Source organism: Rhinatrema bivittatum, chromosome 3 (assembly GCF_901001135.1).
Source record: "Rhinatrema bivittatum chromosome 3, aRhiBiv1.1, whole genome shotgun sequence".
Taxonomy (NCBI): Eukaryota; Metazoa; Chordata; class Amphibia; order Gymnophiona; family Rhinatrematidae; genus Rhinatrema; species Rhinatrema bivittatum.
The window spans coordinates 296,972,939-296,989,737 of record NC_042617.1 but is presented as its reverse complement, the minus strand read 5'-3'; the positions used below and the strand labels follow the sequence as shown (position 1 = coordinate 296,989,737).

The following is a 16,799-nucleotide window of genomic DNA, read 5'->3' as shown; positions in this document are numbered from 1 at the left end:
AGGCAACTAACTAGGTGTCCAAGGCTTAGGCGTCCCAAAGATAAGCACCCTAAAAAACTTAAAAGTGCACAGTACAACTTGTACACAAAGGTAAGCATGAGACCACTATGATGCCATGTAACTTGGACGCACAGACTATAAGGCCTGACTGAGCGTCTAAAAAATGGGCGCACAACCTGGGCGCACAGCTAGATGCACATGCTGAATTGACAATCCTGTAGAGGGCAGCCTGAGAAAGCGCGTGAAATGCTGTTGTGGCTGACTGTGCGGCACGCAACGAAAGCACCTTGGAGCGGGGCCTAGCTTAAGGAGGCTGCTCAACCCACCCGGTTGGCCACATCCTTTGACCTCCCACAGAGTGGGACAAACGTCAGAATGGTGCACCAAGCATGAAGACCGGGGGAAGGAGGAAGCCCTATACAACAAAAGCCTCCTATGTATAAGTACATTATCATTTTTTTTTAAGCTTACTGGAGCTCAGCCTTACCTGGCTGAGTACAGAGACTGTTTCCGGCTGCGAGGGGAGAGGGCATGCGTAGTCACCGCCGTGCTCGGCTTCCTGCTCCCACTGCCTTTCAGCTATTTAAGCAACTAAGTCCACGCCAGCTGAAAACCTGCTACTGGACCAAGGCACTCATTTAAGGGGCCACGGAAATCCCCTCAGGAATTCTCAACTGGGGGAGGGAACATTTGGTATCACCGCAGGAGAGTGAGGCGAATTTTATCCTGAATTCTCCTTTATTTTAAAATGAAGCAATCCCCAGTGGGGAGATGCACGTCTACCATCTGCTGGAGACAGAATACTGGCAGGCTGATGTCACTGCAGGGGTATATATACTGTGAAGTCAGTTTGCTCAGTGCATCTCTGCTGATAGAGGTGCACAATCCACTTGTTCTGGTTTCATTTAACTGGATGCTAAGAAAGGAGAATTACATTCAGATACAGTAGCTATTTCTCTGTCCACAGAGGGCTTGCAATCTAAGGGCCTGATTTACTATGGCTTTTCTTCCATTCTATGTCTATGGGGAAAATGCTTAGTAAAATGAGGCCCTAAGTTTCTACCTGAGGCAATGGAGGGGTGAAGTAACTTATCCAAAGTCACAAGGAGTACCAGTGGAGAAGTGTGATTTGAACTTTGGTTTTCCTGGCTCTCAGCCTGCAACTCAACTACTAGGTTACTCCTTAAGGAAGCTTGAGGAACTCAGAGCCTTTATAAAGCCTTGCACGAAGTGTTGCTAACCTAAATCCATGTAACATGAAAATGCAAATCTAAACCTGGTTTTGTTACTATCTTTTAATTTTAATATTTACTGACGATAAAGGTTATATTCTTTCATTTTTTATATTCTGCCTTTCAGACTTAAAAGTGGATTACATTCAGGTACTATATGTATTAAAATGTATAAATATAGAATGTGTTCAAAAAGGACAGTGGAACAAAGTACCTAACCATGGTACTAAGAAAGCTGACCAGCATAAAACAGTGGCTTCCAATTCAATCTGATAACCCACAACACATTGGGGTTCAAGGTGAACCAAAACATGCAAATGTATGTAAACATTCATGAATATTCATTGTGGATATCCTGAAACCCACATTTAACATACATAACAGTTATGACGGCAGATAAAGACCAAATGGCCCATCCAGTCTGTCCAACAAGTTACTGAAGGTAGCAACTGCCGTTCTGTGTAGGTTATCCCATGCCTGTTGAGGGTTGTAACTGCAAACTCAAATTGTTTTATACTAACATGAATGGGAAAAGCAAAGGAAATGTAGAAGAGGGGAAGGCAGATGTAGATCAATTAATAAGATGAAACCTATGTTACTTTGCAGTCATCTTTGCTCTAACATTAACTATGGCTAATGCCTGGGAAGAACACAGCTGCTATACCTTTGCTGCTTTAGGAGGCGAGGACTCTGCTTGTCCGTCCACTTTGGGGGTTGGGCTTGATGCACATACCCCAGCAGGCTTCTGAAGTTCTTCTTCATGGTTTGCTTTTGCTGTGTCAATTTGGAAACAGTAGGAAAAATCAAATTTGTTTACTTCAAGAAAACAGTTTAGCAAACAAGTGGGTCACATGATTGCACTGAATAGTTAGAATCTTCATAGTTCTTTAGAAAAGCCCTAAACCTCTGCTCATGTACAGCAGTTCCTGTACTGCCAAGGCCCCAGGGTACTCCCCCATGTTCCCTCCAAGGAGTGACTAGGTGTGTGAATTTTTTTTCGTGTGAGCAATCATTTTTTTAAACAAATTTTGAGCACCAGTATTAGCGTTGCATTTCTGTATATAGCACAAAGAAAAATGTATGTGAACCACCATGTAAAACCTGTGAGCGACACTGAAATATATGAGCAAGCTTGCTCATGCGCTCAGCTTAGAGGGAACCATGCTGCTCCCCAGTTCTATTTAGTTTAACTGAAGGCTAGAACAATTCCTAATGGAAGCGGGAAAGTTTGTGTGACTGGTAAACTGTCTTCACAGAACACCAGTAACAGGTCAGCAACTTTGCTTTCTCTGAAGACCAGCAGTTCACCATAGTTACATTAGTAGGACTCCTTAGTTAAGAATTTCTTCTACAGAAAATGAAACATTACTTACCTGCAGCAGGTCTTCGCAGAGGAGAGCAAGATGCAAGTCCTCACAGGTGGGCGATGTCAGACAGAACCCTGACTGGAAGCCTGGACTTCACAGCTTCTAGCTCACAGGTGGCCAATTCTGGTCCTCAAGAGACAAACAGGTCTGGTGTTCAGGATATTTACAATGAATATGCATGAGGGAGATTTGCATACATTGCCTCCATTGTATTCAAATCTTTCATGAATATTCATTTGGAAATCTTGAAAATCAGGCTTGAGGACTGGAGTTGGCTACCACTGTTCTAGCAGTTCTGAAAGCATGGCCATCACACAAGGACTCTCTCAGATCTTTAAGCTATAGAAAGAAGCCAACTCCCTATGACAGTCTAGTGAGTTTAGTGAGGATGAATACATCCTGCTCTCTTCGAAGAATAATTATTACAAGTAACTTGCCTTCTTCAAAGACAGGCAGGATGTCATCTACTAGGCATGTGGGGAATCCCTAGCTACAGGTTGCCTTTAATTAAAAAAAAGGAACAACCCCCCTCCCCAAACTCACAAAATGAAACTGGTACAAAAATATTTTTTAGCTAGCAACATTTTCCAAAATTGTATTTTTTTTTTTTTTTTTAAAGATAACCTGGAAATAAAAAGAATGGGCCCTAGAAAGGGAAGAAGTTGAAATCTAAACCTCAAATCTTTTAGGACAGTAATGTAAGGCTCTTCCATAGATGCTGACTTTAAATGGGCCACAAATGCTATGACCCTTAACATGCCCTTCTAGAATCAAGCCTGCCTGAGCATTAACACAAGTTGTCATACTGGGTCAGACCAAGGGTTCATCAAGCCCAGCATCCTGTTTCCAACAGCGGTCAATCCAGGATACAAGTAACTGGCAAGTGCCCAAATAAATCCCATGCTACTAATGCTGGTGATAAACAGTGGCTATTCCCTAAGGGGTAGATCTTAAAAGCGCGCGCGGGGTACATTTGTGTGCGCTACCAGGCGCGCACTAATGTACACCCGATTTTATAACATGCACGCACTGCCGCGCGCATGTTATAAAATCCAGGGTCGATGCGCGCAAGGGGGTGCACACTTGTGCACGCCGAGCCCAAGGGGAGCCCCGATGGCTTTCCCCGTTCCCTCCAAGGCTGCTCTGAAATCGGAGTGGCCTCAGAGGGAACTTTTCCTCCGCTCCCCCCCAACTTCCCGTCCCTTATCTAATGCACCCCCCCCCCAGCCCTACCTAAATCCCCCCCTACCTTGTTTTGCTTATTTACGACTGCCTCTGGCAGGCGTATCTTACACACACCTGCCAGCTTCCGGCACGCTAACCCCCGGCACAGCCACTGTGCCGGAGGCCTCAGCCCTTCCCAAAGACCGGCGCCACGCCCACATCCCTTTCCACCCCTTTTTCAAAGCCCCGGGACATAAGCGCGTTCCGGGGCTTGCGTGCGCCACCGAGCCATAGGCTCGGCGCGCGCAGGGGCAGGTTTTCCGAGTTACGCGCGTAACCCTAATAGCAATTTATAGCCTTCTCCTCCAGAATCTTGTCCAAACCTTTTTTAAACCTAGCTACGCTAACTGACTTTACCACATTCTCTGGCAATGAATTCCAGAGCTTAATTGTGCGTTGAGTGAAAAAGAATTTTCTATGATTTATTTTAAATATGTTACTTGCTAACTTCATGAAGTGCCTCCTAGTCCTTATATTATCTGAACAGGTAAATAATAGATTCACATTTACCCATTCTAGTCTTCACATGATTTTAAGGACCTCTATCATATCCCCCTTCAGCTGTCTCTTCTCCAAGCTGAACAGCCCTAACCTCTTTAGCCTTTCCTCATAGAGGATAGATTCCATCCCCCTTTATCATTTTAGTCTCCCTTCTCTGTACCTTTTCTAGTGCAACCATACCTTTTTTGAGATATGATGTCCAGAACTGCACACCGTACTCAAGGTGCAGTCTCACCATGGAGCGATACAGAGGGAGCTTTCATCAGCTGAGATAGCACCATGTTGATGTCCCAAATCCCAGTTGGAGGTTTTAGGGAGGTTTTAATGAAAGCAAACCTTACATGAATCTTACAACTGAAGACTTTTTTCCCATGCCACATATCCACAAATGTAAACACCTTATACATTTTGGACAGCAAGAAAGTTTTAGCTTTCTATCTTGAGTAGACTGAAGCCCTTAGAAAGCCCACCCAGCTTTGTATTTCTTTTGATACAAACAGACCTGGAATTACTAGTGAAACCCACACTGTCTAACTGGATAGCAGATTGCATCTGGAAGAGAGGACAATAAGTAAATCTACAACTCTAGCACTAAAGTTTCAAAAGAGAGACTGATAAAACAAGAAAATAGCAAAATATCAGAAAGGTGCAGCTACAATGGTTAGGATTATTTACTATCTGGTGGTGATGAGCAATAATTGTACTAAGCAGAATGCTAAAAGTTAGTCTTGAGACCAGATGTAAAAGATATTCAAGCAGTTTTTAGATGATGCAGGAGATCCTCTCACATCACACAGAAAACCTCCTCTACTTAAAACCATATGATGTTCTAGTAGTCTCTCTTCTAGAAGCCAGAAGAACTTAAACCTCATCCAGCAGATTCAGGGAATCAAGCACTACTAACTCAACTCCCAGGCTGTGAGGGCTAAAGGTCCCAATGTTGGGATGGAGAAACATTCCCAGATTCTGTATGAGTATGGAAGAGTTCCCCAACCAAACTGGATCACTGATGGACAAGCCTTGAAGATGCGGGAACCACCCTGTCTTGGCCAATATAAATCCATGAGAATCATAGTTCTCCGTCCCTTCTGAGATTCAGGAGAATTTTTATCACTAGAGAAATTGGAGGATGGGTGTATAGAACTCTCTCCCCCCCCTCCCCCAATCTAGGGAGAAGGCATTTGACAGTTTGTCCTATGACCCTCTTTCTCGAATAATACAGAGGTACATTTTTGTTGAGAGACAATGCAAACAGATCCATGTTGAGTGTTCCTAATCATAGCATATCTTGTTTGCTACCTCCCCTGTCCAAGGACCATCCATGTGATTCAGGGATCTGCTGTCCACTAGAACATTCTGCTTGCCTGGCGGTAGGGATGTACATTTGGTAGGCTTGGTTTTTGATTTTTAGCACAATTTAATTTAGCACCCATTAAACTAAATGCAAATTTAATTAACATTTTAGCAAAATTAATTTAAAAAAAATCCTAAATAAATAAAAAAAACAAGCTTTCCAGCTGCACATCACTAACTGAGAATCCTCCCTTGTGAGATGGCCCAGATTCACATATTTACTGCTTCCTAACACAGGGGGTATGATCCTGTTCCTCTGTTTGGGAACTACAAAGCTATCTTGTTGTCCATTTGGACTATGATAATTGTTGGTCAAGTGGTCTATTAAAGCCTTTAGAGTGCCATTAGCTCCAGGAAATGTATCTAATGAAGTTTTTCTCAAGCAGAACAATGGCCTTGGGTGTGGAGTCCTTGCAAATGAGTCCCCCATTTGAGGTTGGACACATCTGTGGTAAGGGCAATTTGTATAGGAGGAATTTGGAAGAGAATTCCTTTTGAGATTTAATTGGATCAGCCACCAGGACAGAGTATCTGTGCTGCTGGGTGACTTGGATGCTGTCTCAGATCTTAGGTGGGCTGGAGCCATTATGATTTTAGGGTTCACTGGGCTTGTATCTCATGCAGACACACGCCAAAGGTGAAACATCTACTGTTGATGTCATCAGGCCCAACATTCTCAACATGTCCCATTCTGAGATCACTTGACCAATAATTATCATAGTCCAAATGGACAACAAGATAGCTTTGTAGTTCCTAAACAAACAGAGGAACAGGATCATAGCTCTGTGTTAGGAAGCAGTAAAGATGTGAATCTGGGCCATCTCACTAGGGCCTGATGAGGTTCACCTCAGAATACTGAGGGAACTCAGATGTGCTGGCGGGTCCACTGTGTGACCTGTTCAATAGATATTTGGAAAAGGGTGTAGTGCCTAGTGATTGGATAAGAGCGGTGCTGGTTCCTCTTCACAAGAGTGGGAGCCGAGAAGAGGCTGGAAACTACAGGCCAGTTAGCATCACCTCGGTGGTGGGAAAATTAATGAAGACTCTGCTGAAGGAAAGGATAGTGTTATGATATCAAGGTGTTTGGTGGATTCTTAGGGACAGCGAGGAGCTGTAGATGAACAGACTGGGAGAAGTAGTACTCACTCTCTGTAGCTGATAGGTAGTGTTCCAGCAGGTAGAAGAATTGGTAGCAGGCACCAGGCTAGACACACAGGCCCTCGAGGAGCGAGTACCTGGATTCAGGATAGGCACGTGGAAATAAGTAGAACCCCGGAAGGTGTAGATAGCTTCCAGAAGCAGCAGAGCAGCTTCAGACCGGAACGAATTCAATCCATTGCTAACTCGGCGAGAGTCAGCAAATGGGCAACTTTTTCTAGTCGGAAGCAGTGACATCACTTGAGGGGGACACCCCCGAGGATCGCGCCAATACTGCTACAAGATGTGAGGCGTGCGCGCCCTAGGAGGCCTCATGTCAACATGGCGGGACGCGACACCAAAGCCGCTCCAGGGATGCCGGAGGGTGCGGCAAGGAGACACTACAGACACCATTCTCCCAAGGCTGGTGGAGAAGGCTGAAATAGAGGTGAGGCATGTCGGGCGAAGCCATCTGAGACCGATAGATGCAACAGATAGTGATTATCTACAATCCGGTGGGTTGCTCGTTCAGAAGCAGCATGGATTCACCAGGGGAAGGTCCTGTCAGACGAATCTAATTGATTTCTTTGATGAGGTAACTAGAGAACTGGATCAGGGAAGAGTGCTCAATGTAATTTACTTGGATTTTAGTAAAGCTTTTGATACGGTCCCACACAGAAGACTCATCAACAAAATGAGAAGCTTGTGAGTTAGCTCCAAGGTGTTGGCGTGGATTACAAACTGGTTGACGGATAGAAGACAATGGATGATAGTTAATGGAACCTTCTCTGAAGAGAGAATGGTGTTAAGTGGAGTGCCACAGGGATTGGTGTTGGGACCGGTTCTGTTCAACATCTTCGTGAGCGACACTGCGGAAGGGTTAGAAGGTAAAGTTTGTCTATTTGCGGATGATACTAAGATCTACAACAGAGTGGACATGCCGGAAGGAGTACAGAGAATGAGACGGGATTTAAGGAACCTGGAAGAGTGGTTGAAGATGTGGCAGCTGGGATTCAATGCCAAGAAATGCAGAGACATGCATCTGGGGTATAGTAATCCAAAAGAACTATATCATTGGGGGGGGGGGGGGTGTGAAGGGCTGATGTGCATGAAGCAGGAGAGAGACCTTGGGGAGATAATGTCTAACGACCTGAAGTCGACGAAGCAGCATGACACGGCGATAGCCAAAGCCAGAAGAATGCTGGGCTGCATAGAGAGAGGAATATCTAGTAAGAAAAGGGAAGTGATATTCCCCTTGTACAGGTTTTTGGTGAGGCCTCACCTGGAGTACCGTGTTCAGTTTTGGAGACCGTATCTCAAAGGAGACAGACAGGATGGAGGTGGTCCAGAGAAGGACAACCAAATTGGTGGGTGGTCTCAATCGAATGACTTATGAGGAGCAGTTGAAGAACCTGAATATGTATACCCTGGAGGAGAGGAGGAGCAGGGTGATATAATACAGACCTTCAGATACTTGAAAGGTTTTAATGATCCATGGTCGTCAACAAACCTTTTCCATTGGAAACAATTTAGTAGAACTAGGGGGGGTCACGATTTGAAACTCCAGGAAGGAAGACTTAGGAAATATTTCTTCACTGAGAGGGTGGTGGATGCCTGGAATGCCCTTCCAGAAGAAGTGGTGAAGACAAACTGTGAAGGATTTCAAAGGGGCATGTGATAAATACTGTGGATCCCTAAAAGGCTAGAGGATGGGAATTAATAAAAAAGCTTAACTGGCATGGAGTGGCAGTTACTACCCTTAAGAGAAACATGGGGGTAACCTGCATGAAGCGGCAGTTACTACCTTGGGAAGCTTGCTGGGCAGACTAGGTGGACCATTTTGCTTTTTCTGCCGTCATTACTCTGATGTCTGACTCTTTTTAGGTTCTTCCACAGTTGAGAGCGATGGCCCTTTCTTGTGGAAGAAAGACCTTTGACCAAGCATTAGTCTAGCAGAGTTCATATCAATTCCAATTATGGTATCAAACTGAAATAGGATTGGGAATAATTATGAAGAACTCTAGCAATTCCAGCATCCAAATAGTTTTGTGCATCACTTTGTTTGCACCTTGAGAAATATGCTTGACTAGATAATCATTCAAAGAGGGAAACACATATATCCCAAGTAGGCGTATATGTGGTGGACATTGAATCCTTGTGGTGTGGAGGGTAATGGAGGGGGTGCTTCCCTATTAAGAATCCAAGATATTTCCTGCGATTGGGTGTCTTTATATGGATGTACACTTCCCTTAAATGCAGGGAATAAAGCCAGTCCCCATTCTGAACAAAGGTTGACCAGGGAAATTTATTTTTTTTTACACACCAAGTACTTGTTCAAGGCCCTTAGGTTTAGGATGAGATGGAGATTAATGATTATATTTGGAATCAAATACTTGAGAGAAAGATTCCCACTTTCTATCCCATGATGGGACAGGTTCAACAACTTTGGTCTCAAAGAGGAAGGAGAGCTGTTTAGTAATAGCTCCTAATGCTGAAAGAGACAGTGATAAAGACTCTTGATGGTCAATTTGGTGGATTTTTCTAATAAATAAATTCTGTAACTGTCCAAACAATGGTGAAAACCCAGCACTATCCACCTATGCAGGACCAATTGTTTATATTGGAACATAAGAAATGCTATGTTGGATCAGACCAAAGTCCATCAATCACAGTATTCTGTCCCTGACAGGGGCCAGTTGGGGATCTATCGGGTAGTTGTGACCCTAATAGTTGATCTAGTTCTTGTAGTTTACTCCCAGGGATAAGCACTGGCTTTCCCAAGTTTACTTGGCTGCTTTATTTATGGACTTTTCCAATCTTCTTTTGAACTCCATTGTTAGTTGCTCTGCAGCAACAGATTCCATAGCTAGATTGTACACTGAGTGAAAAAAAATACTTCCTATGATTTGGTTTAAATCTGCCTGTTGCTGGTTTCAAAGCGTATCCCCTAGTTCTGGTATTTGAAAGGGTAAATAACCATTCCCTATTTATCTGTTCCACCTCACTCATGTTTTTATAAATTTCAATCATTTCCTCCTCTCTGTCTCTTTTCCAAGCTAAAGAGCTCCGTTTAGCCTTTTTCCATAAGGAAGCTTTTCCATTCCCTTTATCATTTTCGTTGCTCTTCTCTATATTTTCTGTTTGCTATGTGTTTTTTGAGATACTGAAGGTTTGGTTGCACCAGGGATCTATATAAAGGCATAATGATTTTCTCAGTTTTGTTCTCTATTCCTTTCTAAATAAGTCCTAAAGTTCTATTTGCCTTTTGATTACTGCCACACACTGAGCCAAACATTTCAAGGTATTGTCCACAAGACTCAGAGGTGGTTCTCCTGGGTGGTTTCTCCTAACTTGGAAACTAGCATTGTTTACCTGTAGTTGGGAGTTTTCCCTATATGCATTACTTTGCACTTGTCCACATTAAATTGAATCTGCCATTTAGAAGCCCAGTCTCCTAATCTCACAAGGTCTTTCTACTGTTTTTCACAATCTGCTGCTGTTTTAACAACTTGAAAATTGTCTCATTTGCAAATGTGTTCACGTCACTCATCCCTTTCCAGATCATTTATGAATATGCCAGATTGCATAGGTCCTAATAGAGATCCCTGGGGCACTCCACTAATGACCTTTCTACATTCAGTCCTATCCTCCGTTTCCTGTTTTTTATCTAGATACCAATCCACAAAAGGACAATACCTCCAGTCCCATGACTTTCCAATTTCCTGAGTCTCCTCTTATGAGGACTATGTCAAACATCTTCTGAAAATCCAAATACACAATATAAACCAGCTCACCTTTATTCAAGTGTTTAATTAAACCCTCCAAAAAATCTAGTAACACAAGACTTTCCTTTGCAAAAATCATGTCTATTTATGTGGTCAGTAATTTTGTTTTTGACACTAGCTTCTATCATTTTGCCTGGCACCAACATTCAGCTCATTAATCTACAGTTTCCTGGTGCACCCCAAAGCCCTTTTTAAAAATTAGCATCGCACTGGCCACCGTCTAGTCTTCTGGTACTGTAACTGTTTTAAGTGATAGGTTGCAAGTCACCAGAAACAGATCTGCAATTATGTTTTGAATTCCTTCAGATTTCTGGGGTGAATACCATCCGGTCCCAGTGATTTATTATTCTTTAGTCTGTCAATCTGAGTTATTATGTCCTCCAATTTCATAGCATTTCCATCTAGTCGCTCAGTCATCACCATCAAAAAATATTTCTGGTGTGGATATGACCCCAAAAAATTACATGTACCAGGAAAATATGAATTTTAAGATATAATAAGTACTGAAAATTATTATATGTATGTAGGATCATATTCAAAAAGCAGGCTAATTATAATGAAATAGAACTGCATACAGAAATTCAATCCAAATTGTTGACTTCTGAAATGAAATTGGAGGACCATAACAGACTAAGGGGGTCACTTACTAAAGCTAGCACACGCGAAAAGGGACGTTTTGCATGTGAAAAGTCCCTTTTCGCGTACGATAGCTAAAAAGGAGTGGGGTCGGGGCGGCATCTGCCCCGGAAGAGGAGGAGTTGGTGCGACGCCTGGCTATCTTTATTAAGGCAGAGATTTCCTTTGAAATGGGCTAAACATAAAATCAAATATCTAGAAGTCTTCCTTAGCAAGTCTATTGAGAATTTATTTCACCTAAATTACTCCCCTTTGCTTATAAATATTATGAAAAGCTTAGAGAAGTAGGAGAAATGCAGTTTTTTCCTGGATGGGGGGAAGACTGCAACAATAAAAATGAACATTCTTCCTAAATTTTGGTACCTATTTCAGACCCTACCTACTGGAATTTCCAATATAATATTGAAATAATGGCAGAAAAAAAATATATTTCATTTGGCAACGTAGGCCACCCAGAGTCCCAGGTAATATTTCAGACCAAACAGAGGGGAACTGGGTGCACACAATCTGAAATGGAACTATGCTGCTTCACTATTATGAGCAATTGTAGATTAGAATAAAATATAAGGGGTAAAGCAATGGGTTAAATTGGAGCAAGCATTGATAGGTCAAATTCCACTATCTGCTCTGACTTGTCAGCCGAGGAAAATTTGGAGATCATTACTAATTGTATCACCTTTGCTAATTAATACACTGAGTTTAGGATCAATGGCATTCTAAATTGGTAGGTCAGAGAACCTACTTCTATAGTACTCCGCTCTTTCATAACCATGCCTTTTTCCCAGCACGTATACTAGCTGCAACATTTACTTCTTGGAGAAACCATGGAATTGTCCACATGGAGCAGCTTATTGTGAGGCGATCTTTTGAATTCTAACTTTCTAGCTTGCAAATATGGCCTTACTAAATGCGATTTTTATGCATGTGAACAAATTAGACATGCAAGAAGAGCAAGATTAAAACATCACTTTCTATGGGGAAATCTTATTTAGAGAATGTGTGTCATAAGGCAGACGAGTTGAAGGGAATCGTAACAAAGCTGTATAGATTACTTAATGCTGAGTTACAAGTCCCACCTGCATACAATAAAAACTGGGAGCAGGATATTGGGGTCTCACTGACTGAAAATGAGTGGGAACTTTCTTTTCTGCAAACCAGTAAAATGCTCTATTTCTTCTTCTCTATTAGAAAATGGTTATAAGATACTCCTTCACTGGTATTACACACACCTGAGCGACTGACAGAATGTGTCCTCTTGTTGACAACAGATGTTGGAGAGGCTGTGAGACTATGGGGTCTCTATCACATTTGGTGGGCTTTGCAAGGTGATCATTTTATTTTGGAAGGAGATATTTTCTTGGATTCACTCTAGCACAGGCCTCGATGTTATTGATCAAAAATATGCTTTATTACATATCCAAGCCCCATCCACTGTTTGTTTTCAGCAGAAATTTCTCCTTCATGTTTTTCTAGTGGCCCGCTGGGAGGCGCCCTATTCTGGAAGAAGGTGGAGGCTTCCTCTTTGAAGGCTGTTCTTGATTTTTTACATAAGATTTATAGGTTGAATAAAACAGCCATTCAAAAGAACTCCTTATCTAAATGTAATAAGATATGATCTCCTTACTTTACTTAGCTTTCAGTAGAAACTATAGTCCAAAGATAACAAATGGGATCTCAACATGAACATTTCAAGTTATCTATCAAGTATAAGGTATTTAAGTTGGTGTGTGTCTCTAACATACTTTTACCAGTATCTCCTTAGGTGGGGAAGATGGATGAGGGGGTGGAGGTTGGATGGATCAGTTATTGTATGATACCTTTGTGATCTGTTTTATTATTACTCTGCTGTGATGTTGTACGGCTGTGTGTATACCACAATAAATTCTAAATGGAAATAAAAAATTAATACTCACACTTGTCATCTGTGGTGTTCAAAAGAAGAGATGGACCATTCTCTGTTATAGATACCTGCAAATATTAAAATATATAACTATAGAATAGAAACATTTTAAAGCCAATATGCAAAGTTAAGAGGTTGGACAAGTACAGAAATCTATGCTGCAAATAAGTGTACAACACAATTATATGAACAGGAGACAGCATGAAGCAGCCTAAATTAGCATTGGCCATGATTATTTCTAAAAATGTCAACAGTATTTCAAGTATTGAAAATTAACAGGCACACCCACCTCAGATGTTCTACTTGAAATTTTTGGCTTGAATTTTTTTTTATTTAAATGTTATTAATTAAATCATTTATATTAAATAAAGTAAGAAACAATGAACCTCAGCCATATTGTGGTAACTTCAAAAGGAGGATAACAGTGCATCATATCTAGCTCACCACAAACATCAGGAGAGAGCAGGAAAATAATATATATAAAAAAAAGATCTATCAAAGTTAGGAGATAAACTATTATCACTTCTTCTTATTAATAAATATATCCCACTCTTAAGTTCCCACTGTCTTTAACAAAAAATGTTCTAACTGTGCTGGATCTAAAGAGAAAGTTATTACTTTGAAATGAAACCAAGCATTTGCTGGTATATTTAAAGAAAAACATAGCTCCAATATCCAACATTCTTTGTCTCATTTTAAGGAATTTTCTCCGCATTTGAGTTGACTGCTATGTCAGGAAAAATCAAATTAAAACAGCAAATTCCTGTTTAAGATGGGAATTAATTTCTATATTTCTGTGGCTATATGTTTTTTTTAGTCTTAGTTCAGTTAGCTGTGGCAAAACCTGTAGCGTGATGCTGTAAACTAAATGGATTTCTGTTGCGAGTGCATGAAAATGTGTCTGTGGGCAGAAAAGATTCTATCTTGGCCTACATTATTAGAATCTCAAAGGAAAACCCTGTTCTGTTGAGAACTTGCTTGAGAAGAAATAGCCCAGTTTGTGTAATTGTGACTACATTCTGCATGTGGTAGGGGTCTACACGTTAGAGGATGAACCAAGCAGCCAGTAATACTTGAATTGGGCTTAAAGGCAATGTTGATTATAACTTCCAGGTACATTTCAGCATGTATTGTAATTATGATGCATGCAGGGGCACTGAAGATAATAGGATAGGATGGGAGAAACGACCAGAGAGGCCCATGTGGTGCCCCCTAATAAGAGACAAGTAAAATGTATCCCTGAGCAGCTACTCGCCCATCCCTCTTGGAAGTTTCTATCTCCTCAATCCCATTCCAATCTTTCCTTTGAGGTACTCTCCATACGCCTAATTCCAACCCCCTCCAGGTAGATATCTATTGATCCACTTGCAAATCCCCTTCATCTTCACCAACTTATTTTCCTTCTTCCGTGACCCCTCTTCCCCATCTTGGTTTTTAAGAACTTTAACTTCTGCATTAATAATGCCTCTGATTCTTGTCTCAAATTTCCTTGTTTAACTTTACTCAATCACTAACTATGCTCTGCTGCTCCCACAAACCAACTTAGTCATTGTATTAAACGAGTCCTTTTTTTCCAACCCCACTTTCAAGTTTCTCCACCTCTTTTCTTCCCTTCTGTGACCATTTGATAACTTTCACACCTTTCCCCAGTCTCATCCAGTCACCACCAATGCTTAAGAATATTGAGGTTACTGTCCACTACCTCAGCTCTCTTCTCCTCCACAATTTTGTCAGTCTATTGACAAGGAAATTTGTTATACTATATGCTCCTTCAATCTGGACACTTGGTACACCTCTCTTCTGACTCCAACTCTAATGCTTACCAAACCCCAACCTTTGCTCACCATGTAAGTTGTGAATGATACCTGAAAGTAACCTGTTTTGAAGTGGCTGACCAGTCACAAAAAGAGGAATACAATAAAATAAAATGCCTATATTTCATAGCCATTCTTACCACTTTTCAGCCTGCTCTTGCACTTGCAAAGCAAGCCTATGCCATTTTGATACACCTTTGCTGGCAAGCCCCACTGTCTTTTTGCCATATTCACCACCTCTTATCTTCTCCCCAGACAATGGCTTATTTCTTCCACAACAAGGATCAAAAAGCACTTCGCCCACTTCATTCCTGCCAATCCTTTCTTCCTGCACTGAAATCAAAGGAGGGAAGTAGTTGGCTTCTCTCCTCCTCCAAACTTTTGGGTTTTTTAAAACTCTTTATCAAAGTTTTCCGACATACAAAGTGCAGCACACATAGCACATCAATATCAAACTTACAAAACCCTCCACATTTCCCAAATTATATTACAATAAATCACACCAGGCATGGCCTAGGATAACCATAATAATGATATATTCCCCATATATTCCCATATTTAGAAGATTCTCCATTTAAATCAAGCTGAAGCTTCTCCAAATCAGCCACATCCTGCACGTGTGCTTCCCAGTGAACCATGTTAGGGTGAAATTTCCAAAAGGATGCAACTGTGAACCTAGCTGCCAGCAATAGCTGCCCTACCAATTTGCGAAATTTTTGGGGTTTGAGTGACACTTTCACTATTTAATACACTTATATTCCACTTTATGAAACAATCAACTTTTTCCTGACCTCATTGCCACCTAACTTTTCAGTTCTAACTTCTCTTGCAGCCATTTCCTCCATCTGTGAGATCCTGAGCTATCACCATCCACTGCAACCATTCCTGCTGCCTTCAAACATGCTGTGATCAGATCATTCCTTATACAATAAGGGGTTTAGCGTGTCCAAAACGTGTGGCCAACCCCCCCCCCCTCAAAACTAATAGCGCTCATCACATGCATGTGCATGCTGATGAGGCTATTAGGTATTCACCCAGGATACAGTAAAAAAAAAAAAAAAAAAAAAAGTGTGCCCGATATGCACATTTTACGCTCAGAAATTTGCGCTTGCCAAAGAGTAGGCGTTAATTTCTGAGTAGCCCGAAAAGGTGTACAGAAAAGCAGAAAATACTTCTTTTCTGTACATCTTCTGACTTAATATCGTGGTGATATTAAGTCGGAGGAGCCAAAAGATTTAAAAAAAAAGTGTGCCAGCGGGTCAGGTTAGGAAAATGGACAATTTTACAAGCATCCGTTTTCCAAACCTGCTGACAGCCACCTCTCCTGGGCTTCCATTAAGTATGTACTAGGGGTGCGCTATTGACCTTAGAGCCTCCTTTTTAGTGCAACCCCTCATTTAAATACGGTCTTGCGTGCCCAGGAGAGGTAGCTGGGTGTGCAATACTGAGCGCATGTTTTCCTGTGACCTTACTGTATCGGCCTGCTGGTTTGTTTTTGCAGACTGTACTCACATGCTAGAGAAGCAGCTAGTCGAGCAGTGTTTCCCTAAACAGTAGCCCATGGCACACTGGTGTGCCTTCAGACCCAGTCAAGCTTGCCATGGAAAAGCCACCACTGCCTAATGCTCAGGTCCAGTAGCTGAACTCTTAATATCTTTTATCTGAGTTTTTATTTGTTTAGACCTGATTGCAGGTCCTATATCCTGGTTTAATGTAAGGCTGATTTATAACAGGAAGCCCATACCATCCATATGTTATTTTTGATCCCAGTTCCTGGAACCCTGTTTGATGTAAGGCTATCGTTTTATGCTTCCCTCGTTTCACTGTAAACCTATATGATATGTACTGTT

At 41.7% G+C, this 16,799-nt stretch overlaps 1 protein-coding gene across 5 annotated transcripts in view; it reads right to left on the bottom strand.

The window, feature by feature from the left end:
• LIMA1 (LIM domain and actin binding 1) overlaps positions 1 to 16,799 on the bottom strand; it is a 236,304-nt gene that overhangs the window by 26,569 nt on the left and 192,936 nt on the right. For all 5 annotated transcript variants that reach the window (XM_029595006.1, XM_029595009.1, XM_029595011.1 and 2 more), the window contains 2 exons: positions 13,149 to 13,203; positions 1,897 to 2,006 (listed from right to left, as the gene is read on the bottom strand). In XM_029595006.1, coding sequence (XP_029450866.1) covers positions 1,897 to 2,006; positions 13,149 to 13,203 — 165 coding nt within the window. The remainder of the gene's footprint in view (positions 1 to 1,896; positions 2,007 to 13,148; positions 13,204 to 16,799) is intronic.